We start from the raw sequence: 26,724 nt of genomic DNA, 5'->3' as shown, positions 1-26,724 counted from the left end.
AGGACAGCTACGATGGCATGCCCCAAGTTTATTCATCACATCCATCATTTCTATGTTGGGTGGGTAGAGGGCAAAGAAGGAACAATTTCTCTCTGGGGCTTTAGAGAAAGGAAAAAAAAAATAAGAAACACTTCCCTATTGCAAAGTTTTAGGACTATGAGATGGCTAAGGGATAATTGAGCTTCTGGGATGGGAAAGGGAAGGAGACAGTAGGTGGAGTCCCGGGCTTGCTCAGTGCAGGAGAAATGCGGTGCCACTGAGCCCAAGGCGTGATGGTGTCCTTCCCCAGCTGGAGGTTACAGAGGTTTCCAGGCCCACCAGCCTGCTTGCTTTGCTGAGCTTTATGGAAAAGTGTCTCTGTCGATTCCTCAGGTCATGCTTCGGGACTGTGGGGTTACAGCCATGGGGGTAAGAGAAGGAAGACTGCTGGTTCATTCTTGGGGGCGGGGAGAACGTGGCAGAGAAATAGAGACCTTCGGGTCACGCTTGTCCTTGGAGATTGCTGAGAAGGTGTGTCAGATGTGTTAGCATCCCAACACCCCCTTCCTGCCTGGACGTGCTCCGATGAGTGCAAACAAGGCCCAGCGTGGGGCGAGGCATCCCTTCCGTGCACAGATGCAAGCCGAGCTGCGCGCAGGTCGCGCGTGGAAGGGGAGGATTTAGCCAGCAGAGGGCAGGTGGGTCGTTACACAGGGAAAAGTCACTGGCCAGGAGAAGCAAGATGTCCCTGCAAACGTTCACTCCTCAGCTCTGACATCACAGGCCATTTCCCAAGTTCATCATGTCACCACACCGGGCCGGGAAGTGAGTAACTCTGCCGGAACATGACCTCTGCGGGACAGTCATGAGAGCAATTAGCAACATGTTGGTGAGAGCTCGCTAACATTGCCCTTCTCCTGGCTTCTGTTGCCCTCTCCTCTAGTCCTGCTGATAGTCTCCCTCGTCAGCAACACGCGATGACTGCAGCTGCCTCGGAATAACTTATTCTAGGGCTGGCAACAACTACACCTACCTTACTGGTCCATGGGACGAGGAGCCTGTTTGTGTTTCAGGAGAGTAATTGCTTTGGTTCCCATGCACTTTACATGCACTACACCTCAACTCCAGCTGCACTTGAGCCACTTACAGCATCAAAAGGAGCCGGCGCTGCAGTTCTTGGGAACCTCTGATGACCCTTCAACTAGGCTCGCTCCTTTTGCAGGCCACATTGTGGGTATCACCTTACCTGAAAGAACTGCCACACTCACTGAATACGTCCAAGGACCTTAACTCTGGTGTGATCTACTCTTCCGTTGTGACACTGTTTGTGACTGTTGATATCAAACTTTCCTTGCAAGCCACTATAGAAGCAGCATAGACATTTGGAAAGCCAACAGTCTCCTAGGCATGGTATCATGGACCACCAATGATTTACAAACCACGGTTTAGCCATCGATCCAAGTCACTTACTCCTTCAGAAACAATGGGCTAGAAAAAAAGACCTGACCTTATGTCCAGGGAATGGATGCTATTCTTGCTATTTGAGAATCTAGCCGCAAGCGGCTGAATCATACAGCCTCAAGCCACTGAAGAGTAATAGTCATATGAGTTGTAGGGTATCAGGAAAATTGTTATGTTGCATCTGTACCTTGTAATGATTATCTAATCATGGTGCGTTCCTGGTGACTACAGGAAATGAAGAACAGTGCGAAGTTAGGAGCTAGGTGGATCCAGTGTTTGAATGAGATTAAACTACAGAGGCACCTGGTTCCAGAACCTGGGCTTGGCCTAGTCAGTAAAGATGGGCATCACTTAGAGGACAGGAGCCACCCGAGGGGCACAATCTGTGGCTCTAGCTAACAGGAGCAGTTTTTCTCTAAATCTGTATCAAGCAACCTTAGTGGCCGTTTATCGGTAATGCACAACTCTGATGGTGCTTCCCACTCCACCGCCTGTTTTAAAGCCTTAACCCTCTGCTCTGGCGAGTCACTGCCATGCTAAGGGGCACAACTCATCCAGGCATTGCTGCTTGCACAGAGGTCACATCGGCACTTCTCGATGTTGTCTGGGCTTGCCATGCACCATACAACTTCCCCAGCTGTAAAACGAGATAACGTCCTCGATAAACATAGCTATTGGAAGGCTCAGTTCACTATGTCTGTGAAGTGTCTTGAGACCGTCTGATAGAAACAGCTACAGAAAGATAAAATATAATTATATTGAAAGTATCCCACAGTGAGTTCCCGTCTAGCTTATCTGATGACTCACCAAGGCTCTTTCCTGACAGTATGTAATACATACTTTGGACTTTAAATAGCTCAGTCTAGCTGTAGGTGCAAACTACTGCAACAATGATAGGACTTCACAGCGAACACCTGGTTAGGCAGCTAGCTGCACGTGAAGCCAGACAAATAAAAGAGCACCATGAGTTAGCATGGGAAGCATCACTTAATGGTGCTGTTTACCACCCTGGAGCATTAATTGCATAGAGCATCAGGCCTTCTGACTCTGAGGAACACTGTAGGATCAAAAAGCAATGCTAGCTCGAGGCCAAAGAATTGTTTGCCAGGAAAACTCAGGCAGTGCTGGGTCTCACCACTTCTTTTGCATCTGATTAACAGATGGTAGCAGCGCAAGGTGGAGAGCTCAGCTACTGAGCTGGACCTGTGTCAAAAGCCACAGAAGCTGGGGGGTGGCTGTGTATGCACGTACATTTTCACTGGCTTTCAGTAGCTTGGGAGCAGGCACATGAATGTGCGAGCTAATAGAAAACATGGTCTAAGTAGTATCCTCCTGCTGTAAGCATTTAACCCTGCAGAGACTTCTATTCCTTGTTGCACAAGGGTGTTTGATTTAGCCAGGCTTGTTCTCACCCAGTGAAAACCAGTACACCCGTCCTAAGCCATCCCCTTATTTTTTCCCTTGAAAGTAAGGTGCAGCTCCATGAACATAGCAGACGTCTTTTGTAGGCAGGAATAGCACTACGTACGTTGGAGTTTCGTCCCGCAAAGGCTGAGTCCAAAGCAGTTTGGCTCTTGATACTTTTGTGCTTCTGTAGCAACTGCTCCCTTGAGTTTCTCCCAGGACAAAAGGCCTTTTAAAGCCCTTCCAGGCCTTATACATGGCCTTAGGATGTAGCCCAACACATCAGAGCCATAAACTATACCCAAAACATGAACAAAAAGGTAGCACACAATAATGAGAGGTGGTACATGATAATGAGAAACTAGTTAGCTGTGGATGAAGGGAGTGGTTGATCAGAGGAAGCTTGTTGCTTATTGCTTGGTGGGTTTTGATTTTGGTTGTTTTTGTTTTTTTTTCCCACCTATCTTTATTTGGTGGCTTTATTTTATCTACTGAGCTGAACTACACAGAGAATGAAAAGAGTAAAGAGTTATATACTTGGGCAGTGGTGGAGGTAAAGACAAGCCAAGGAAACAGCCTAAAGCTGTAATCAGCAGTTTGTTTTTATTACTCTGTAGTATATTTTGCTTCTCTTCACACTAAGGAGCCTGGCTTGCAAGCTTTTAAATGGTCATGTCCTCAGCCAGTCAGTAGCCGCTGTTAGAAATAATCTTTTTCATTACAAACCTTCCTAAATCCCCCTGAAAAGACTACATACCTTTTAGAAGACCTCATCACTTCACCCACAGCCCTGAATGACATGGCAATCGTTACTGATGCTGGTAAAATAAGGACAGGTGATGGTGGGAGGGGTCCGACAATGGAAAGCTTCAATCTTTCAATCACAGTTACTCACTGCAGGTGGGATCCTACATTAGGTCTCTGTCTGGAGCTGCTGTGACCAGCCCTACGTACTACACAACATCCATCCCTCCCAAGTTCCCATCTAAATACACAACCCAGACAAAGACCGTGACCAATTCCTTTTCTTAATTTCTTTTCATTTATGTAATTATTTATTTACTTAGGAAATGAGCCGCAGAAGTCCATGGAAAGGTAAGTGTTTTGCTCAAGGTCGCAGTGCTTATACCAGATACGTATCTATCTCCTACATCTCATCCCAGTGTTCCAGTCACATCATCTTCATGCCTGCACAGCTTAGCAAAAAATCAATTTAGAACACGTATTTTCAGACTGCTGTTTGCATACCTCTACACAGTGAATACCTCGGAGAAGCACCTGAGGTGTGCATGTGTAATGCAAGTTCAAGGAAATAACAGTATTAATAAAGTAACTGTTTCTACTTCATACCACTGTTCCTTTAAGTGCAAACATGAAAGTATGTGCTCCCACAACTGATGGCTCCCAATCCTCTGGGATCCACCCGAGACCAGCTGCAGCTCCTGACATGCCCGGTCTATTCCTCCAAGCAGAAGACAAAAATAACAGCAAGCCTCCCACTCACTGCTGGAAGCCAAGCCCTGGTTGTCATCCCAGTATGGTGCTAGGTCTCGGCACGCTCGGTGCCTTGCACACCCAGTGTAGCCTTGCCGAGGGAGGAGTGTGCGGGCATGTGTGGGGTGGCCCAGTTTGCCCCAGGCTCTCAGCTCCTGGCTTGGACTCAACCCGTTCCATGCAGCAGTCACGTTGTGCTGTTGGGAAACCATCCTCAGGAGCAGTGAAATTCTGAAACAGCAGTAGTCTGCTCACACTCAGTTCAGCAATCCTGGTCTTGTCAGTGGATAAAGGGCTTAAAATGTGCCTATGTCTTTCTTTAAAGCATGATCAAAAAGTGAATCAGTGTTGCTGCACTGACTACCGGGGCGAGGGTCTCAGCTAGACCCAAAACAAGGACTCCTGTTCCTCAGTGTGTTACTGAAACGTTGTTAATTTTGAGCCCAGTTTACCAAAGTGCTTATAAAAGTGACTAAGTGAGCAACACTCTGAAAAATCTGATTTACATCCTGCTTTGTCAGCTGCAGACAGCGTTTGCTCCCAGCCTCACTCCCCCCTGAACAGCAACATAAATAGATGGGGGAGCACGCCGTGCTGGGATTGCCTGTGCGGCCTAGCGTACGGATTGCTATTCCTATGGTATACGTGCATGCCATTGAGATGCAGAGCTGGGAAAGTTTAGCCTTAACCTGCATTCTCCACTGAGGTGTTTGTCTTCTAGAGTCACCCATGGAGCTCATCGTGAATCCACAATACTCTAAACCAGATCCTTCTGGCTGTGGAAGGATCAGGTAACCTTAGTTTTAACGCTAAAAGTGATTTAAAATTTTGGTAATTTCAACATGCTTCTCTTAGCCTGAAGAGCCTCCTTTTGGATTTCAGCTCGCTAGAAGTGACCGGTGCGACCTGAAGCAGAGGAGTGTGGAAGCCAAAGCCAGTTGTCTCTGACCGCCACTACAGTCTGTGGCATTTAGACACTTCTCTGTCCCAAGAGATGAAAACAGCTCCATACATTTTTAGAGTGAAGTTTCTCAACCATTTTTAAAGAAGGGACTTCCTGATACCATCCTGACAAAAATCCACAGATCGTCTTGTGTTGGTTTTTTGAGAAGCTGAAAAAGAAAAGTAGTATTTGCAACAAATAAGAACTAGGCTAAGTTTTGAATGTTTGTCTGTTACTTCCTCCCCACACACTTGTTTCCTTATCTGCACCCGAGTATAAATTTGTTGGTTCTTTTTTCTGGGTCATAGACTGATGTCCTTTGACCCACAAAAGCTTTGCAGGTCGAATACTATTTCCCTATATCAATTACTACCAAAAGCTGCAAAGAATGAAATTCTTTCTCTGTGACAATCCCTACAGTATTATTTTGAACAATTGTATAGCAGCTTGAAGCAGACATATGATTGCATAGAGTGGTTCCACTAATTTATAAACAGCTTGCAGGCTTTCAAACTTATACTGGATTTTTCTATTGCAACAATTTTTTTCTCAACCAATCACACGAAATTTGACTGTCACAATCTTGTTTCTGCTGTTAATCTTAGGCGCTTTCAAATTATTTGTCCTTCATGAAGAAACAAGAGAACAATAACTTCTATTTTTAGGTGTCCTGAAATTTTCTTTCAGAACATTTGTGGCCAGTACCTCTGCACAAACTGATCACATCACAGATGATGAAGAGTGATTGCAAACCCTCAAAGCTAGCCGAAGAACGGTGAGAATTTACCAGAAAGCAGGCGGCCTTCCCCAGTCCAGAGAAGATGAAGAAATAACCATTTCCCACATCGCTTCCCTAGGGCAGACACAGGCGGGCGGCCTCGGCGGCGCGGCCCCTTATCAGGAGCATTCCAGCCTGCCCTGTTTGTCATAGGAACCGGCCGGAGCGGGAGCTCACAGCCAATGGAGTGATTCAGCGGTGATGGGGAAAGGCAGGTGGAGCAGGTAAATCACCTCTAGACAGGAAGGTATAAAAGATACTTGAATTACAGCGGCTGGGCCACTATACACAGGGAGCTGTTAGAGGTGACTTGTCTTGCCAGACCTACCGTGCTTGGAACCAACTCAGGAAGCTACCGGGGAGCTCGAATACCAGAAGGCAGCTTATAAATACAAAACACCCTGAGCCTAAGACTATCCTCTGGAGAGAAGACTCCTCAGTGGTAGAAATCAAGAGCCCAGAACATGCTTTTCTCCTTCTAAACAGCACTCTGAACAGGTATTTATAGACTTTCATCTGCTGTACACCTCTTAACTTGCTGTGTATTCAGTTGCTCTGAGTTAAAGATACCATTAAGGAACCATATTACAGAAGAGCGTTGGCCACTATCGTAACTGCGTGATCTCTTTTGTCTGGTTTTAGGGTGTGGAAAGAAGTTTTCTAGAACTTGTTAAAAAGTACTTAACTACTTAGTTTTAAATTTGAGTTTATGTGTCTCTCCTGAATGGTTTAGTTATTTACTGATGTTCTGAGAGTTTCTGGAGAGCCCGGATAAATAGCTGGGAAAGTGGGGAAAATAGCTGCAGGGTCTGAGGAAATGCAGTGTGACCATGGAGGTCTGAAAAATTGAAGATATTGTCTTGTGTTTAAAAAAAAAAAAAAAATCATGTGATTGTGTAGTGCAAAAAAAACCCAACACCAAACCAACAGAAAAACAACCAACCAACCCCCCAAACCCTAACTAATTCTGTTGGGATTCCACACTGCATGTCTTCACTGGGACCCTCCAGCTTTAGTGACTGACTCTCATTTAGGAGGACAGCAGTAGCGCCCAGAAGAAGTCTTGGTCCCTGCGTTAGCTGCTGCCCAAACCCCATTTAACTTTCTGAGCACCAGCACCATGGCACCAAAAGACACAAGAAGCCGGCAGAGGCTGACCTGTCCAGCATGGCACGAGTAGGAATTAAAGCTGTCTTTCCCATGCCTCGGCTCTGTGCCCTGCTCTTCATATCTTCCCAGTTTAAGTCAGCTACCTGCATCATGTCTGATCAAGGTGCCACATGACACCAAGATGCTGATAAAAATAAGTAGACTCTACATTTATTAAAACTAACAAGCATCTATAGAGCCATGATTATCTTTAGCAAAGGGAAACTGTGGGCAAAAGCTTGTATCTTCATTTAAAAGCAACTGTTGTGAGTAAACTTCCTCAAGTTTACTCTCAAGATACTGCTGTTGCTATAGCTGTCATATTACAGACTAGTAAAAACCCCAACAGAACAGCTTTTTCACACAGGTTATGAAATGACAGTTTGCGTAAGCAAAGGCTCTCTCTTCCTGAGGTTACCTTCTGCCACTGGCTTTGCTGCTCGTAATTTTGCACAGACTCCAAGCTGAGGGACTGCAAAGAACTGGGTGTAGGGGATGGAGTTCTGCAAAACAGGAGATTTCATAAAAAAAACAAGACCAGGGGTTTTCCTCATCTCTGTGCCAGCTTGGGCTTGGATTTGTAGTTCATCAGCATCTGCCAGATTGTGATAAAACATGCATGGTGATCTGTAGCCAGAAAGAAAAGACATTAAAAAAACATTACAACTTGCTGAGAAATGCAGATAGTCTGTGTGTGAAAATTTGACTTGAGGTGATGCTTCACAAAAATGCCTTCATTTAGAAGAAGAGAAGAAAAAGAAAGAAGGTTCCTAAAGTTGGTTTCAGCTCTGGCAATGCTAGCTGTGATGGGAGAGGGGAGAATACTTCGTTCTTCAATACTGGAGACTTCTTTGTGCAACCTGAGGAATACGCGGTCTTTCTGATACCTTAAATTAGCCTTTTATGCTGAGACGTGGAGTCTCTAGCCCATGCGGGTGAGCCATTGCTGGATTGACTGGAGACCTATAATTACAGCAGCAATCTGGACATTTCTGGCTTGTCATCGGTAAATCTCCCAACACGAAGAATCAAGCCTAGCTAGTTCAGTGACACATCCTAAAAAAATGTCCCCCAGGCACACAGCATCAGGGCCATCGCTGGGAAGTTCTTCCAGCTAAACGCTTTCAGGGAAAAGTGCTCAATAGCTGAAAAGTCATATATCTGAATATCAGAATGTATGCGAAGCTGCGTGTCTAGCCTAGGCTAACTGGAATTCAAGGTAATACTTAGGTTGCTGAGAAGGCTGGAGTACGTTGTAAACCAATTTGCTGGAACTGGTGTATTAGCCACTCAACTCGAGGCTCCTGCTTGCGTACCACAACAAAGCAGGGAGCGCAAGGCAGCGCACAGCAAGGCCTGGGCCATGCTGGCGCTGCTCCAGGGCTGAGGACAGGGAAGAACTGTTTTTCCCTAGGGAAACAAGAGCAACAAGGAAACAGTGGAGAATTCCCCTTGCTCTGGCACCAAGGCCATTTCCTCCAACCTTGCTTTTCTTGCTGTGTCACGGTGACAAGACGGAGATGCTTCTTATGCCTCTGGGGGCTGAGGATGGAACAAACTTTGCAAGATAACAGTGTTTCCTCACCTCTCTTGGGTTCTCCTGTGACACGAGGGAGTTCAGATCCCACTGTGGATGGACAAAACCAGGCAGCATCGTTGGGTGATGCCTCACTTGCCTGCTAGGCAGCATGCAGAACCATGATTCAAGGCACAAAGCTCTGTCTGAGCACGCCAAAGAGAAGAGATTCACCCCCCTGCTACCTCCACAACTGAATAGTGTTATCTGTCTCTTAGGCCTTGCTCATGCTGCCACCATAATATCTGAGTGCCTCCCAGACTAATAGACTGCCATAGCGAGGTCCCTACTTGACCTCATGGAGTCTTCTGCTCTCCTCCCTGCTCAGGTGTCGGGGAGCACCAGCCGGGGTAGGTTTTTGTTGTGTTTTCTCTGCCCAGAGGGAGGCATGTACGGGGAAAGACTGCACCCATCTATAATGCCATGGTGGTTCTGGTGAAAAGGCTTTGGCTGGATGGGGGATCTCTGCTGGTTGCTTGCTTCTTTGCAGGATGTTGAACTTCACCTTCGGTACGCAGCTTCGAACAGGCTACCTGTGTCATTCTCACCTCTGGCAGGGATCTATTCCAGGCTCAGGATGCAGTGGAAGTCATGAACTTGCTCTTTGTTCCTTTTAAGGGGTTAAACATAGGTCTGGTGATGGGCGTCTTCACATTGTTTAAAATGAAGGCTGTGGTTTTCTTCTCTTCTAGAGTGTCCCAGGGCTCTATTTATTTCCCCGGGCTCCGTCATGTCGTGCTTCACGCAGCTGTGGCACTCCAACACGCCAGACTCTCCCACCAGCCCAGTCCCTGCATCTCCGAGTGAAATCCCCATCCCCATCAGCCCCATTGTTGTCACCTCCCCAGGAGATGGCAAGAGGAAGGCGAGGTCCCCAACCGACAAGCCAGGATCTCCAAACCCAACGTCTCCGAAGCCAGCCTCCCCTGTGGAGTGTTCCATTTGCTTCAACACCTATGACAACACCTTCAAGACACCCAAGCTGCTCCAGTGCTCCCACGTTTTCTGCCTGGAGTGTGTGGCCCGGCTGAGCACAGGGCTGCCCCCAAACCAACCAGAGGACCAGCTCCCCTGCCCCTTCTGCAGGCAGCTGACCAGCATCCCTCTGGAAGGCGCCCCGGCACTCGAGACCAGCAAGGAGCTCCTTGCCACACTGCCTCCTGAACTCCAGCAGGAGAAGGTGCTCTGGATGGAAGGCACCAAGCTTTGCTGCCGTCAGTCGTCTGATGACCCCGAGAATCCAGACTCGTGTATCTCCATTGATGTCGCCATGAGCAAGCCAGAAAGTCAGGAGGCCCCCCCGACGGGGCTAGCTGGGAGGCTGTCCCGCTGCGACATGTGCGATGACTGGAAACGCATAGTCCTCCTCTCCGCGTTGATCATCATCCTCTTCTGCATCATTCTGTGGCCAGTCCAGTGTGCCCTGAAGACAGGGAACCTCCGCTGCTTCACAAGGACTGTCGCGATGAGCAGGCCAGAGTATCTCCCCCCTAAACACACCACAGCGGCACCGCCTGCAACACAACTCCCTTTCCAGTAGCGGCGGGGCAGCCCCTCGCTCCTGTCTAGCGAGGCTGTCGGCTCCCTCCCCGCGGCATGTCGGGGTGGCAGGGACAGGGCCTACCGCCCTGACGGCATTCCTTGGTTTGCTGGCAGACCCCGTGGCCCGCTCCCCACACTCCTCCTGTGCCTGCGCTTGAATACACGCATCCACCTCCAGGAGCTCTGCTGAAGTACTCGCCTGCCAAGCTGTCTCCAGCCCAGAAAGGCTCCGAGGAGCTGCCTCAGCATCCTGCTGCCAAACTTTCCATGGAAACCAGAGCTCTGAAAGCAACAGCCAGGTTTCTAGGACTGTTTGCCTCAAGGGGCACACGGCCGTGTGCTGTCTTGGCTGGGTACCAGATGACAGTGGGTACGGTTCCTCTAACTCCCTTAGGGAATAAAGGGCTATTTTTGCAAACTGAAGGATCTACATGATTATTCCTACGAGGAGCTGGGATTGGGAGGGTAAAGACATGTCAAAGTCGTACGAGCAGATGAAAATTATCCTTATTCCACACGCTTGAAACATTTCCATCGTGTTATTCAGCGTTGGAGGTGTAAATGCTGCCTCCTGCTGACAAAACATGGATCTATCACTGCTACCCACCCGAGCTGCGTTACCATCCCGATGAGCTCGCGAACAGAACAGAGTAGCCATTCTACTCGGTTTATCCTAAGAAGATGCTTAAAAATCGGTCATCCCTACCTGGGAAGCGATTCTGAGCACAGGGGCGAGTTCTGCCAGGCACACTGACGCAGCGCTACAACCCGGCCTCTCCAGCTACTTCGTCAGCGAGCTGCATTCATACTTCTCACAGGCAAACTGACTGAAGTGCCATTTTTTGACAGCTTTACCCTCCTAATCTTAAAATGTGTCAGTATTAAGACACAGGCCAGTTGCTTACGCTATATTTTTATTTAATGCAGTGATCTTCTGACAGTGATTAACAAAAGTCTTCATGATGAAGATGGCTTTCAATTAAATGTTTTCTATTCAAACACATGGATGTAAGACGGTATATTATTGTATGCAAGTACCATACGTGTATGTATTAAATTATGTTTTATACAATGCAAGGTGTCAATCTGTAGCAATTACTCCACATTTCCCTTCTTACTTGCAGCTGCAGGTGTCCACTTAGCCGTCCTGAGGCCAGCTGCATTCCCAGACCACGGTAGCTACGCAGCAGGTAGCATGTCTGTACTCTGGCCCATGCATCAGCTGTCCCAGCGTTGTACAATCCTGCACACGTGGACAGTTCTTACTCTGTAAATTCATACTTACTACCATCTAGGCAGTATTGCCCCAGGTGCAACTTCCCTCTGTGTCTTCCTGATTTGACCTGAAAAATGAGAAGCTGCAAAGACTGCTCATCTTTTGCTTCTTCCCAGCTGGAAGAGAGATGCTTCCAGTCTCCCCTTCCAGAAAATCTAATTTGAAATAGAAAAGGCTGAAGCAATGGCAGAAGTAACTCAAGTCTGTTGCTTTGCAAACCTTCTGTGGAAAGCCGCTGCGCGTGCTCTATCTGCAACGCGTTTGCTGTTCAGCTGCAGGCTGGTGTTACCTGCGCCAGCCACGTGACTGCAGAAACTACTGCAGGCACTGTAACTGCTGCCAAAGGCAGTGGGCTTGACCGGGATTCTCACTGGTATCACCCTGTCCATTCCCCTGTGGTTGCCACTGGAAGGATGTCTTCACAGCACCAGTTTAAGTGTGTTCTTGGAAAAAGTGACTCACCAAGACTTAAGGCAGAGAAGGCACTTCCATTTTACCCATTTGGGACTAAGCCCAGCAAATAGATGCTGGTAGAGATGAAGTGCTTTGTCATCTGTTACCATTCAACCCCCACTGATGAGACCTAAGGGCAGGGCAGAGGGGAAATAACATCTTCAGCCTCATAAAATCTATTGTTAGGGTGGCAAACGGGCCACAGAGATGTTCTCACAGTTCCAGCTGTTCCTGGTAGTCTGCCACAGCATCCTCGTCAGGGCGGCCCCTTTGCACTTCCCCTTCTCACCAGGTACTTGGAAACAAAGGTTGCAGGTCTGGCTAACACGCAGCTGAACCTCTCGCTCATGCATAGTCAAAAGGAAGATCCAAAGCGAGTGAAAACAGGGCCCTGAACCGTAGCATTTGGTGATGGGAGACATTCAGGATGCCTCATTGTCCACATCAACTGTCAGTCACTTCCCCCAAAAGCAAACTACTTAAAAAGAAAGGAGAGGAAAAAAAAGCCTTGAGAATATTCAACATTTATTAAAAGTGCAATAAAAATAAACAGTTCTCCTGTCCCTGTGACAAGGGACCAGAAAGACCAGCCAGGGAACACAGCCAAGGTATGTCATTGTGCTTTTGTTCAACCCCTTCTGCTCAACACTTGGAGCTGGCGCTCCAGGCACTAATACCCCAACCGTGCAGCAAGTCCGTCCAGTTCCCGAGACCTAGGAGGACTTCAACATCAGCCCCACGCACGCTCGGGAGGTTCAGGCGCTGGCACTCGGACCCAAGGCTCCCCACGGAGCGCACTTTCAGACCCTGATGAATCCCGCAGGAAGGGGTTCTTTGGCAGGACTATTTGCAGGCCTTAAGGCTGGAACAGCAGGAAGCACTGGCAGTCACAAGTCAGGACTTATCAACAGAGCTGGAATAACTCCACTCAGGGACAGACTCATCTTCATGACGCTGGTCAGGTCACCAACGCTCCTACAACACCCCTAACTCAGCAGACACAACGCTTGCCTTCTCATATAGTTGCAGGGGGGGGAAAAAAGAGGTCACGCAGCAAGGTAATGGCAGAGCTGCATCAAGCTTAGAGGGGCCCAGCTCAAAAAGTTCAGCTCAGATTAGTATCCTAGGCTGTTACTCGCTAGGGGTGGCTAAAAGCACAGCGCACAGTCAAAGCTGCTTTCCTACTCTCCAGCACCCATCGGCTAGGTGGGATTTCACTGAGCTCAACGTTCAGGCCCACACAAAGATAGAGATGCTCACCTCTGTCTCTCACTTCTGCTATGAAACCCACGTGCAGAGCAGCTAGCAGACTCAGGCACACACACACGCATCTGCTGTACTACAGCAGCAGGGATTGCTCGATGGGCCTTGGCAGGGTTGCCTAGAAATCTAGAACGGGTACAGCCAAAAGGAGGTGTGAGAAGAAGAATCAAGAGGTGCAAATACCTGGGTCCAGGCAGTGCTCTCTATTTCTCACCCTCACAGGCAGCAAAGTTACTCCAGGATTTAGTCTGACAACACTTCTAGCTTAGAAATGATTGACCTAATGAAAACATTAAAGTGTATTAACATTTTACTAACGCCCTAAGTGGGCAACCCTGGGAAAGCTCCTAAGCAAATAGTCATTTCTGTTCCTTTTAACAATTTGCGTGTAAAAAATAAGAATCTTAAAAAAAAAAAACAAAAAACTGAGCCTTGATGCCCTAACGAATGTCCAGAGGCACTTCCACATAAATATCAACCTACTGATACAGGGGAGAATGGGAGAAGATCCTTCTCGTTAATAAGTTAGGTCATGGCATGTTCTTAGGCACAGACTCTGCTTGCTTCTTACTTCCTTGCTGAATCCAAGGTGCTTGGGGAAGGCAAGACGGGCAAAAAAAATTGTCCGCAATTGCAGAACTTGGAAAGGGTGGACGTAAACACTGTAAATCCTGCATTCCAAAACAAGAAGGAAGAAGGGTGGTATGGTTTATAACTGGGAGAAAAGCGCATTGATAAGATTACAGAGCTGAGACACTCCCAGAGAGTGAAGTCTCCCCTACTTGTTTGCATACATCGCACGGTCTTGTGCTCCGAGTCTCACAGCTTCCTGGCATAACAGTCCAAAAAGCCGGTCTCCCCCCTCACTGGTAACACTGTAAATGTGTTTCCCTGTTGAGATCTCATTACCCCCTTTCCCCTCTTCTCCCATCAGCAAGCAGCTGGCCACAGCCGCATCCTTAGGCTCTGTCAAACTTCACCAAAGCATAGCTGCCTTCCCCGCGGCAGGCAGAGCCACAGAGATCTGCGTAAGCTGAGCTGAAGAGGAGCTGGGTCAAATGCCATGTAAACAGACTGTGGTGACACTCTCAGTTAATCAGGGGAAGCATTCCTACCTGTACAGCCTCCATACAGCTCACCTCCGGCTCCTTTATTGCCCGGTATTACTCATCCCTGAAACCTTTGGGCTTTTGATGTTAAGGTTCTCGTAGACGGAAGCTGACTCATCATCAACGCTGTCAAGAAACAAAGCCTTGTTATGAACAGCCTCACTGCTCTGGATCTTTTCCCAGAGGCAGGTGGCCAGCGGGAAGCGGGTAATGGCCCAGCCAAGCTCCCTTTTTCCCTCCCCAGCCTTGTAGATAGGACGACATGGGGTTACCCGCTGTTCTCAATCCCTGTTTTCCCTCCCTCTGGCTGGGCCACCCCTCCTAGGTTCAAATACAGCTTGGGGATGGAGCCTTGAACCTTCCTCTCCACATGTCAGCCTTTCATGGATGCAAAGTTTCTGCAGGATCAGTGGACACAGTTCCTGATATTTCCTACTCTTTCTTTCTCTACATACCTAATTTCTCCGGATTTTCCAAAATCTAACGGAAGGAGAGGGCTGCTCCAAAGGCCAGATCCAAGTACCTCTAAAGCAGGTTTGACACCCAAAGCTGAACTCACAGGAGCTCTCTGGAGCCGACATGACCAGCCACATTGACCTCCCCCTGCTCAGCTCAGTCCCACGCAGTCCTCCCCGCCCTCATTTATTCAGAGCTGCAGTTTCAAAGTCGGGCATTTTAAACAGGACGCAAATGTTTCTAGAGTCCAGCAAGGAAGATCCCAACTGGCCAGATCCAGCAGGAGCTGGAAGGTTCATAATGCCAGTGAAGGATCCAGATTTCCCTTTAGCGCTGCATGAAAGCAAGGTCTTTCCAGTTCCTAATGCGCCGCAGGACCAGAGCGGCTCTGCCCGCACCTGCCTGCGGAGTGCCACGGGAGCCAAGCAGCGCCCTTCCCTGCCTCCTCCTGCCCTCTCCCAGCTCCCAGGGCAGCAGCTCCCCGAGCCCCAGCCCGGAGCATCCCGGCTGCCGGGCCCGGCTCTGGCTCTTCCCACAGAGGTGGCTCTGGGCACGAGCCACCAGCACTGTGGCGGTGGCCAAACGCCCAGAGAAGAATGTGTGACATCTCCTTTTGCCCTCTTCGGTTGGATTTTTCATTCTGCGTGAGCCCAGCAACAGTGCTTCTGCTTCCACTTTAACACCCACTCCTCTGCTCCTGCCTAGCTTCTTTCAAACCCGATGCTGCGATTCAAGGTGCCCAAAAGCTCTGATATTATATAACTGACATATGTCCCTGCCCACTCACCTTCAACTTATAACCCCCTCTCCATCACTCACTGGTATCCCATTACTTGGGGCAAAGAGCGAAAAACATAATTTGGGGGATTTTAGCTCTGCTTATGTAAGGAACTCATGCAACTTAGCACATGCTCCCTCTCCACACGGGTGCGAATCCACCTCCCTCTGCTCTCTTCTCATCTTCCTCCAGATTTTGCTGTAAATCCCCTCAGTGGCAGTGGCACAGTTCCACTCTCCAGCAGATTCTCCAGAGCCAAGGACACGGAGCCCTGGTCACTAAAGGCTAGGATCCATTTCCTCCTCTCCTTTCCAAAGCAGCTGCAAAAGCGTAGCACATAAGCAAGGTGGGCTGCTACCACCCCTGCTGACGGGGTGGTGGGATCACCTCTTTATTTTTAGCCATTCCCATATGATAGCCAGCAGCTGCTCAGGTTTCAGGTATGGGAGAGGCAGGCTGGCAAAGGAGAAACACTGGGGCCTTTGCTCAAGCTGTTCTCTCTACTGCTAGAGACGTTCTTAGCCCTGGCAGAGAGATATTCGGCTTACACAGACTGGGCCCGTGGTGAAGGGGGTTGCCCTTTGCCTCTGCCTTTTTCCATAGGAGAGTAGCCGATATTCAAGTAGTCTCGCTCTTTCCTTTTATTCCTCTGAAAGAGAAAGCAAAGACAATAAAACCCCACTCAAAGCAGATACAGAAGAAAGCCTTACAAGATCCCATATACCAGTGGGTGTGGGTTTGTTTCCATGTGTTCAGGGCAATATTTGAGTTCCAGGGAGAAGGTGGAAGTTGTGTGGGCCAAGTTCTGCCCTTGCTTTTCCAACCAAGCCAAACAGAACTCACCTGTTCTTCTTCCAACCTCTTCTGCTCAGCCTCAATGTACTGCTGAACAGCCATGTAAACAAACTTGTACTGTGCCTCTGTCTGCACCATGCCCGACCGCTGCCTGCGTACCATCTGGATGGTTTTGGGGATGTCAATATCGCAGTCCAAACCTGACCAAGAGTGAGAAGGTGAGGTTTAGGGAGTGGGAATTCAGTTTAAAAATTATTTTCTTAAGACAGCTTTGAAAGCTTTCAGTATCTCGCTGAACACAGCGTCAGCCAAGCCCCAGAATATTGTGAAAGGATTTGGTGTATCTCTGTGCCCAGGCGATTTTTAATTTTATTTTTTTTCCCTGAGAGTTGCTGAGGCAGGGCTGACTTGCTTCAAGCAAGGGGAGGGGGATTACGTCTGTTCTGTGGCAACTTCCTACAGATCCAGACTTACCAGGCTTCTGAAAAAGATACAGCCATTGGCGAAGAGGGTCCACCTGCCTCACGGCTCCCAGGCCAGACCCAGAGATACACAGAGAGTTCCACAACAGCTCTACAATTTCAGGTGAGGGTGACAGCCCTTCTACACAAAAGGGTTCAGGGGACTTATTCCTAAAAGGGCTACTGGAGTAATACCCTTATTGAACCTGTTTCCCCCCCATTCTACCTTCAATAAAAGAGGGTTTTCCAGGAGACCTTGAAATCCTGGCCCCACTGATGCCACGAAGACGACTCTCCTGTGCTGTGTTGCTGAGAGCACCAGAAGGCTGTCCATGTGGGCACCCATTTGGTGAGGGTTCACATTCCATTACCACAGAGCTCCATTTCTTGGCCCACAGAGAAATGGGGAACTGGGCACAAGCCCCTCTCACCCTGCATTCAGGCTAAGCCTATGCCCACTGCTTCCCGGACAAGTCAAACCCACGTCTGGGAGATCACGTACCCACTGCTTGCACAAGAGCAGGGTTATCCCCTAACAGGTCAGAGCAAGACAAACAGTGAAAGCCATGAGATAGACAGGGAGACATACCTTGCCTGTGAATAATATCCACCAGAATATCTATCACTATGATGGTGCCGGTGCGTCCTATTCCAGCACTGGAAAGAGAAAACAGAAAATCATTGCAGGAGAAAACATTCCCCAGAGTTAGTCAGCTCAGCTCCAACACTCATCTGCATGCCTGGCCCATCCTGGGCGGATTTGGACCGGCTGCTATAAGATAAACCCAGCCAAATGTTGACCCTTCGGAGATCAGAGCCTAGCAGGCTGCATCAGAGCTACCAGCTCCAGATCAGGCCTGCTCTTCCCTGTGCTATCACCAGCGAGGCTCTGGAGAAGGGCTGTATTTCCCCATGCGTATACTTATATCCCAGTTGCCCACCATCAGCTCACATGATGACCCAGCTGCGGGTGTAACGGAAAAGAAGAGACACACATTTTTATTACCCATCCCTACTGCAGTGCCCTGCTAGCAGCCCACTGGTTCGTACCTGCAGTGCACTATGATCGGCCCCGTGTCTGGAATGCTTCGCTGTGCCCGATTCACTTGGTCCAGAAAGCTCAGAACCCCTCCTGGTTCATTGGGCACCCCGTGGTCTGGCCAGCTAAAATACTGATAATGCTTCACTAGTCTCGGGCGCTTATCCTGCAGGGAGCAGAGACCCGCCGCCTAGTCAGAAAACCCCACCTGCTAGGAGACTTTGCCTTCCTTTCCTTTTATCAAAGCTGGGGCAAAGTGGCCCAGAACTTAAGCAGTGGGACTATTAAGGAAAAAAAAAATAAATAAAACAAACAAAGAAGCCACAGCTCCCTCCCCGGGGTTCCAGCACCAGCCTGTTCCCAGCACGGCGGGCAGACAGCAGCAGAGGACTCACCCTGTCGGTCCGCCAGATCTCCAGCTCCCGAAGGTAGTAGCCCTGGGCCTCACGCTCGCTCACGTTTCGCACACGGATGCACCCGTATTCCTTGGTGCAACTCTTGTCTGGCCAGTAACGGAAGCATTTGTTCTGCAGCAACATCAGATAGCTGCTCATTAGCTGAGACTGGGGAGCTGGAGGATGAACCCCTGAGCACCGTGCTCAGGGCTGCTGCTGCATTCCAAGGGCGTGTAGCCCCAGTGCAGAGGTTTAGAGGAGAGCCATAGGCACAAAGCATTTCCTTTGAGCTGGGGATGTACCAGATAGGGCCATTCCTATAGGAAGGACGTGAGCCCTAGGGGAATCTCCCTCCTCAGCTAGCCCCAGCCTCAGGTAGGCATTGCTTTGCCAAAGGCATAGTCTTGATGCATAGCACCTGAGCTGTTGGGCTGGTCATTGCCTAACTCCCGAGCCAAATCTCCACCCCAAGGGGCTGCACAGTCTGCCTATACCCCTCCTGTCCTCCTGTCCTCCAGCCCATCCCCTCCCTGCTATGGTGACTTTGCCAAAACAAAAGAAGGCTTGTGAGTAGAGCTATCTTTATCTCATCTCTGCGCTAGGCTGCTGCAAGCACAGCTTCCCTCACTCCTAAGCAAAACCACTAGTGCCAATCATAATTAGCTCCTCTCTTTACTAGGGAAGGCTGTTCTCATAAATGGCTCTGCATGGAATTTCACTGCATTCCTTGGCCCTACCAACCCACTCCTAGTGAAATGCATACAGGTGGTACACAGGTAGGGGCCGTATAATTACTTTTGTCCCTCACACAGCTTGCAACATGTCCCCCTCCACTTTCCCGCTTGCTGTAGCAAGCACGATGCTTTCTTTCTCTCTCTGCCACTTGCAATTCCCCAGAGTCTCGAAGCAAGTCATATGAGGGACACCCCATTAATATTTATGGGGCTGGGGAGATTGTGCAGAGCAAAACAGTATGTTTCTTTCATGAAGAGGAGCTCAAGCAACATTACAAGCCAGAGGAGAAATGAAATGAAAGCTAGCCAGAGACAACTTAACTAAAAACTATTAGTACTAGCAGCAGGTAACTTTCAGGCTTGGGGACAGCACCCTACAAGTGCTCACCCTGCCCCGCTCCACCTCCTTGGTTGTCATGACAATGACGTGACTGTTCTCTTGATACACCATGGCCCAGAAGTCATTCACTGTTGTCTGCAGGCAGCCCTGGGTGGCTATATAGATCTTGCAGTGCTCTGAGTTCCTTCCGTCTTCAGGGATGCTCTGAGGAGCAAAGGAGGGGGGGGGGAAAGCCAATGATGCTCTAGTGAGGAACTGAGAATTGCTTTAGCAGCAAAGTCAGCACACCTTGCCACGCAGGACCTCTGAGCTAGCTGATTTTCCTCTATTCATCAGACCCGCAGACCCAAACCGCTCTCATCACCAGCTTTAACAGAGTCACCAGCAAAATGGTCTGCCTGCCTCCAGGGACCTTTATGCTGCTGTAACACACATCACTGCACAACAGACTCTTGCCAGTGGAAGAGTCTTGCACAACAGACTCTTGCCAGCGGAGCTGCAGAAGTTGCAGGTGGACGTGGCTGGAATGAAGCCACCTTGAAGGCTTCCCAAAGGCTGGTGCTTAAGTGCCAGAGCAGCATTGCTGGAAATACAGCTTCAAGCAGCTCTTAGCTTACAGATGGCAATTATAATTTGACCTCAGAGATAATGTTCAATGACAGAGAGTCTGGGTCAGTCCCCTAGGACCTCCTGAACAGGTAAGGAAAGGAGGTGATTGAGAGAAACTCCTAGATAGGGGCAAATAGGACATGATAGAATGATGAAATCCCTTGGGATACAGTAGAAAAATCCAGTGTTTGGCCTGGACCCAGTGAAAGACGCTGGTCCTGACAGGCCATTCCCTCAAGATTTATGCCATTACCCACCAGAAACATAGCGCTGCGCTGAAGACAGCCCCCACACGGTGTCTTCCCTTTCGCAAGTACCTTGATATAGTTGGCGTTGATGTAGTCCGACCCAGGCACGCTCTCATCTACGTCTCGGAGCGCCACCCGTGTGGTATCAACTGAAGGAGAAGAGAGTCCAGAATGAACACAGGGGTGAATCACACACACAGGAGCACGGCTGGGCTTTGCTGCAAGGCAGCCACGGTGGCTCCCAGCACGGGCTCCCACAAGGCTCTTGCTATGAAGTCACTTGGGTAACTACTGGAAAAGAGGGTATAAAATGCTCTCCTAATGACACTTTGCACGCTACCTGGCTGACAGCTATGTTGCCAACCTAGTAACTTGGATGGATTAGTGACACGCAGTGTTGCAGACTAACCTGAGCTCAAGTTTTCCAGTATTTCCTTTGGAGGCTCTGTATGACTTTTGAACTACACTTGAGCTCTGAAGCATATTTGGACTCACAGCACAAAGAGAGGAGAGCAATTTACCAGTTTCCCACGCAAAAGGGAAGGACGAGGTTAGAAAGGGGATGGAAAACGCCATGAACTAACTGGACCGCTCCACTAGGACAGCGTACACCTCCTTCCGACTCCGCTATGGTCAGAAAGCTCTGCAGGGTTAACTAGCCCCAGAGATGGCTGCAGAAATTGTGGTGAAAAATAACCAAACCAGTATTCAGTGTCTCCTTACAGGGAAGGATGTTCTTGTAGCGATTCTTAGCCTTGTTCTCTGGTCGCTGTCCCTCCTTCCTGGGGTAGAGGAGCTTGCACTCTTGCTGCTGCAGCATCTGTGGAGCAGAGTTCAGAATAACAAACTGTTCTGGGCAGACAAGGGGAGTCAGAGGCGAAAGAAGGGCTCTTTCGACTAGCTGCTTGGCTTCCTGAGGCTGAGAAGAGCAGAGGGAGTGCTGGCAGGAAGGGAAAGGGAGCCAAGAAGCAGCTTGATGAGAGAGTTAACGGGGGGAGAAGGCACAAATCCCTGCAGGGAACAAAAGGCACGCAGTTCTAGGATGAGGAAGGAGAAACTGCCTTGGACATGAGAAAAAGCAATGAAAAAAAGGACCAGGAGGTAACTCAGTTAAACACAGAAAACAGGGAAAGGAGAAACAGTGCTGAGAAGAGAAGACGGCCCTCAGTGCTGGAAAACCATGACGCTCCCATGCAAGTACGATATTCTTCACCCACAGGCACAAGCAGGACAGAGCACAGGAGCATCCTGTACCTCGAACTCTTCCCAGAACCCTTGCTTGGCCTTCTCACTGTGATCTGCCATTTTGTTCAGCTCCTTCACTCTGTTTTCAATGTTAGCTGCATTGATGCGTGTGGCATTGAATGGCTGAAAGACAGATGAAGACAGAATAGAAATCACTTTCAATTACAGAAAGACAGATAATTTTCCCCTTGAAGAAAACAGTTCCCAAATCCCTGGGGGATATTGGCAGGAGTTGGGTCCATTCCTGAGGCCCTGAGTGTGGGGCCAGGGACTTCTCTGGCCAGTGTGAGCTGGGACAAGCGTGACAGGTAGCCAGCGGGATGTTCTGGGGGCAGGGAGTTCCCAAAGAGCAGGGGCAGATCTGTGCCCTCCCCTGGGAGTTTGGGCAAGCCCAGAACCAACAAATATGTGCTAGAGCAGCTATTACCTGCTTCAGGTGAACCACAGCTCCAGATTTCTCCACCATGGGGTTTTTCTTATAGTGGTCTACCAGGTCTGTGAGCGTGTCAAACCTCTCTCCTCCCCCCACGTCATACTTCCCATCTGGCTGCAGGAGAGAACGACAAAAGCACAGCGAGACTCGAACGCACAGCTCCCAGCCGGGTCACCCACCCGGCCCTATCGCAGGGTGAGCGGGGACGGCACATTTCCCACCTGGTAGTGGATCATCACGTGGGTCACGTGTGGTTTGCGGTCTCCAGTCTCCATCTTATCCTCATTTGTCAGCACCGACAATACAAAGTCTCCTGGTTTGCTCTGGCTCTCCCGCACCAGAAAGCTACCTGGTTTCCCCTTCTCTGTCAGAAGCTTCTCTGCCTCCTTGCCAGTGAGGTGCCCATGGTACCACCTGGGGGAGCAGCAACGGAGAGCAAGGTCAGCTCAGAAAAGCACAGAGCCTTTAGACAGGAGCCACCCTCACTGCTGGGGATGGTGTTCGTGGGAAACCCATTTCTAGGCTCCCAGTCTGACTGCTCTCCCCACTGGCATGACACTGGCTTGAGTTATTTTAGAAACAGTCCCCAGTGACTTTCCTCCAACACTTTGCAATGTCACATCAATACCTTAGCCTGAGGCTGGAAGTGTCAGGACTTTGCTCAGTCCTCCAGCCAAATGTGAAATGGCATCAGTATATTAAACTGCCACGTGACGTGTGACAAGCACTGTCATCTAGGGAGAGCTTCCGATGAAGCGATAAGAAACATGATTCTGGCAGTTCTTACTTGAAGGTGGCTACCTTTTCCTTTATGTTTTTAATATGGAAGAAAAAGCAGAACACTTGGAGTCGGCAGGCTGTAGTCAGACAGTATCAGACACAGAGCGTGGACAACACTGACCAGGAACGAGAGGCTTTGACACAGTTTGGGAAGGATTTTCAGAAGGGTCCTCCTAGCTGTAGTTACTGCTGCTCCCCTCCCAGGCCACTAACCTCAGCTCAGGTCCGGCTGAGGGAGAACAGAAGTCTGGAGTGGCAAAACCGGGTTCCCCACTGTGCCCAGGAGGCTTCTCCTCCTCCAACCCTGCCCGCAGCCACGTCTCCGGCCAGTGGCGATTACAACGCGCAGCGGTTTGTGCTCAGCTCTTCCCAAGCCTCACTGCGCAGGCACGAGTTGCTCCACCTCTCCGTCTGTGTACATCTTGCATGCACGTGCCCCTGTTTCTCCATCTAATCTCTCATAATCCTTTCCTCTTGGTCTGCTGACATACTAACGCTGCAGTCCCAGTGAAATTCAGGCTATCTTTCAACCGGCTCGGTCAGAAGCCTGTAGCAGCCTTGCCCCAGTGCCTTGGGGTTAAGCACGCAATCACCTGCCCGTTCCCGGGCATGCCCTCTGCAGCCGGAGCTGCAGCACCGCTGTGCTGGCTTGGTGCTCCGGCTGTGCGGCGAAGGCCGGTGAGCTGCCTAGAAGCTCAGCAAGGCAGCATCCCTCACCTACCCGCCCAGCAGCTATCCGGGGCAGGCATGCTTCATGGGCTAGCACTCTGCTACAGCCTTCCATAGATACAAATAACAGTTTGGAGTGAAGCGGACTTTCTCTCTGCCTCGGAGCCTTCGATCTCCGTACTCCATCAACACTCAGCCATGGCTCTGGGCAGATGCCACAGGTCCCACTTTGAAGACGCTGGCTCCTGGCTGGCCAGCCAAGCCGCCAGGAATTGAGAGGCTCAAAATAACCTTCCAGGGGCAATGCAATGGCATCGTGTCACGTCTCCGCAATTTTGTCCCAGAGGATGAAGTTTATAGAACAGCAGCCAGTGATGCTGGGCCTTTTGAGTCCCAACTCGGCATGCTGCAAAGGCAGCCATTTCAAGCCTGACTGGGAAGACCTGTAAAGAGCAAGACTCCTTCCTGCAGGCTTGAGAAGGCATTAGGATCACAGGGCTGCAGGAGTCGTACTGCTGCAGAGGGCAGAATGGCTCACCTCGGGTGAAGTACCCCAGTGCCTGCTTCCAGCACTGCTGCTACTCAGGCCCAGGTCTTGGAAACATTGCTACCCTGCCGCATCCCGCTATATTCTGACACCGTTGTCATTTCGTATATTTAGAGGACTTGGACCCTTTTCCCCTCTCTTCTCCCTGATGCCACCAGATGTGTGGTCTGGAGCAGAAATCTTTATGGAGCTTCCTTGACAAGCCAGACTTTCCTTGGCTGGAGAAGAGGGGGAAACCCAGCTGAAGGGGGTTTCCACTTTTCCAGAGCTTCTGCTAACGTGAGCGGCTGCCTGGCCGCTTTTCACACTGCAATCTGGAAGGAGCAAAGAAACCTCCCTGGCAAGAAGGAGCACATGAGCTGGAGGGACTTCCCAGCGCCTGGGCCCAGCCGGCTCACATGACGGCGCGGAGGGGAGCCCCTCTGCTCCATTTCAGGAACCGAGACTAGTCACAGCTTTGCCTTACCCCGGCTGCTAAAGTTAGAGTAATTAGGGGCCCACTTTGGCATCGCCAGCTGCCTGACTAGGCGTTCCCCTTTCCAAGCCACCATGTCAGCCGCTGTATATGACACTGGGGAAACCGAGGGGGAGAAAAAGGAAAAAAGGGGTCACTGGAGTGTCACAGATGGAGGGGAGGAAAGAAGGTCACTAATGGGCTGGTGGAAACATCCTGAAGTAGCCTGAGGCAAGCCGCTTCTCACAGCGAGTCGGCCACCCCCATCCCTGGAAGACAGCAGTGTGTTGCTGCTGGGATGAACAGCGGCTACAGATGGAGATGGGATGGGGAAGACTTTTTTCAGGGCATTCCTAGCCCCCATTCTGCAGGCAGACACAAGTCACTCGCATGCATTTTGTTTCTTTTAAAACCAAAGCTGCATGCCTCCTAGGATGCCCCTGCAGGACCCTTTGCAGAGGGACTCATACTGCTCGTGTTCCCAGTTGCCTAAGAGCTAGAGAAAGCTTATCTGCACACGCTGACACTGAGCAAGGATCAGCTTCTGGGCCTTGCTAATGTTATCCAGCCAGCTTCTGCACGCAGAGCGGCTAGGGAGCCATATCCCAGAGATGTGCAGCTTTTGGGTCACAAAAGCTAAATCACACCCAAACACACTCTGTTGAGGGCTGCTTTCCAAACCCAGGCCAGGTGCAGCTGTAGGGTGTGAGCCAGCTGGGAAGACAGCGTCACCACCACCAGGAGAGGCTGTTAGAGAGCACGGCTTACCTCTCCGAGGTGGGGTCCTGGCAGTTGAGAGGGTACTTCAGCTCGATGACATTGCTGTTCTTCTCCCGCAGCAGCCCCTGCTGCTCCGTGTAGTACTGCACCAGCTCGGCAAGGGTGGCAAACTTCTCACCTCCGTAGAGGTCATAGTAATCCCCTGTGTTCTGGATCTTAATGTGTGTCACCTCATCGTTTCTTCTGAGGAAGGAAGGCAAACAAGACAGTAAGCATGAGAGAATGGAAATCCAGCACTGGCCTTCAGGGTCCAGATGCCTCCTGACCACCACCTACCTCTTTCAGCTGCACCACGCGCTCTCCGCTCACTCAGATGCCGCTCGCGCTGGCCACACTTCTGCAGCAGGGGAAGGGATGGATGCTCCTTGGCCAAGGTGACCCAGCCAAGAACTGACTCCGCACCTCACAAGCTCCCAGCCCGCTCTGTTTCCCAGACCACCTCACACAAAAGAGGTGAATAATTCATCCTCTGCCATCCCTTCCACTTCCTACACCACTTACCCTCTCAGCTGGAAGAGGCTCTGACCTCAACTCTGGTTTACAGTGAATGGTTATCTATGCACAGGTATACTCGCTACCATCTAATTAGTTTAAAAAACCAACCAAACAAAAGACAACAGGAAAAAAAAAATCACCCAAACCAATATATCACCCGATATTTGCAAACCCTATAAACCGTATCGAAAGGGTTAATGCTTTCCCCTCTCCAGGGGTGCCCTCCAGGCTCGAGGGAATATGGCTGGGTGCCTTTATCAGCCTGTCCCAGGAGCCCCCTCACCCCGGCCAAGCCCAGCCTCCTTCCTCCGAAGGCCACGCTAACCTCCACGAGGCAGGTTAATCGCATTTTAAATGCGCTTAGCAGCAGCCCCCCTTGAGCCGGGGAGACATGGCTGGAAGCCCGTTGCTTGACGGACGAGCTGAGTCGGAGAGAAATTCGTAAATCTGGGCAAATTTCTTGTTCTTTACCATGCAGGGCTGCTCCCAGCTTCCCTCAATTTGTTGCCAAAGCAACCGTGACAGTGAGATGCAGGAGGCTCAAGGTGGTATAAGCAGCAAACCAGGTCAGACAGAAAAGCCATTTCACAGAGTGGGGAATTAGAAAAGCTACAGTGGTCCGTGCACAAGGTTAAATGGAAGGAAGAGCTGGATCCATGGCAGGGGCTCTGGGGCTCTCAGTAGCCCCCATTTCTGCTATCTTTCTGCAGCCAGGTACAGCCCCCATAGCAATGCAGTGAAAGACCAGATATCTGGGCGGTGTTGGATATAGAATCATAGAATCGTTTAGGTTGGAAAAGACTTTTAAGATCATCAAGTCCAACCGTTAACCCAGCACTGCCAAGCCCACCACTAAACCACGTCCCTAAGCACCACATCTCCCCGGCTTTTAAGTACCTCCAGGGTGTGTGCTAGCCTCGTTTCGCTGTGCTTGTCACTCACTAAGGTTCCCGGTACCACGTTAAGTCTGCACAAGGTTTATAGTGGTGTCATTTTATTCGTATACCTTGTGCAAATTCCTCTAGTCTAGACAAGCGCT

The 26,724-nt window shown here is 49.9% G+C and overlaps 2 protein-coding genes across 3 annotated transcripts in view; one reads left to right on the top strand and one right to left on the bottom strand.

The window, feature by feature from the left end:
* The first annotated feature begins 6,369 nt into the window (after positions 1-6,369).
* RNF223 (ring finger protein 223) lies at positions 6,370-10,479 on the top strand. Of its 2 annotated transcripts, none has more exons than XM_009460919.2 (2): positions 6,370-6,557; positions 9,477-10,479. In XM_009460919.2, exon 2 carries the CDS (start codon positions 9,515-9,517, stop codon positions 10,322-10,324), a length of 810 nt encoding a protein of 269 aa, XP_009459194.1. In that variant the 5' UTR covers positions 6,370-6,557; positions 9,477-9,514; the 3' UTR covers positions 10,325-10,479. The 2 variants fall into 2 exon arrangements, with proteins under 2 accessions (XP_009459194.1, XP_087611632.1); XM_087755506.1 differs by lacking the exon at positions 6,370-6,557 and adding an exon at positions 9,083-9,134.
* Positions 10,480-12,567: 2,088 nt separating this feature from the next.
* The window catches only part of LOC104009062 (tyrosine-protein phosphatase non-receptor type 11), a 58,379-nt gene continuing 44,222 nt past the window's right edge, over positions 12,568-26,724 (bottom strand). The window contains exons 3-16 of the mRNA XM_087755467.1: positions 25,179-25,373; positions 22,182-22,374; positions 21,955-22,074; positions 21,537-21,650; positions 21,006-21,102; positions 20,352-20,431; positions 19,474-19,629; positions 18,352-18,483; positions 17,968-18,122; positions 17,507-17,574; positions 16,505-16,656; positions 16,210-16,310; positions 14,434-14,553; positions 12,568-13,989 (exon numbers count right to left, since the gene is read on the bottom strand). Of these exons, the coding sequence (XP_087611593.1) occupies positions 14,469-14,553; positions 16,210-16,310; positions 16,505-16,656; positions 17,507-17,574; positions 17,968-18,122; positions 18,352-18,483; positions 19,474-19,629; positions 20,352-20,431; positions 21,006-21,102; positions 21,537-21,650; positions 21,955-22,074; positions 22,182-22,374; positions 25,179-25,373 (1,648 nt within the window). The 3' untranslated portion in view covers positions 12,568-13,989; positions 14,434-14,468. The remainder of the gene's footprint in view (positions 13,990-14,433; positions 14,554-16,209; positions 16,311-16,504; positions 16,657-17,506; positions 17,575-17,967; positions 18,123-18,351; positions 18,484-19,473; positions 19,630-20,351; positions 20,432-21,005; positions 21,103-21,536; positions 21,651-21,954; positions 22,075-22,181; positions 22,375-25,178; positions 25,374-26,724) is intronic.

The sequence above is a fragment of the Nipponia nippon genome, unplaced genomic scaffold (assembly GCF_047370975.1).
Source record: "Nipponia nippon isolate SJK-2023a ecotype South Korea unplaced genomic scaffold, ASM4737097v1 scaffold_19, whole genome shotgun sequence".
NCBI classification, from domain to species: Eukaryota; Metazoa; Chordata; class Aves; order Pelecaniformes; family Threskiornithidae; genus Nipponia; species Nipponia nippon.
The sequence above is the reverse complement of the archived record's forward strand: the minus strand, read 5'-3'. Positions and strand labels throughout refer to the sequence as shown.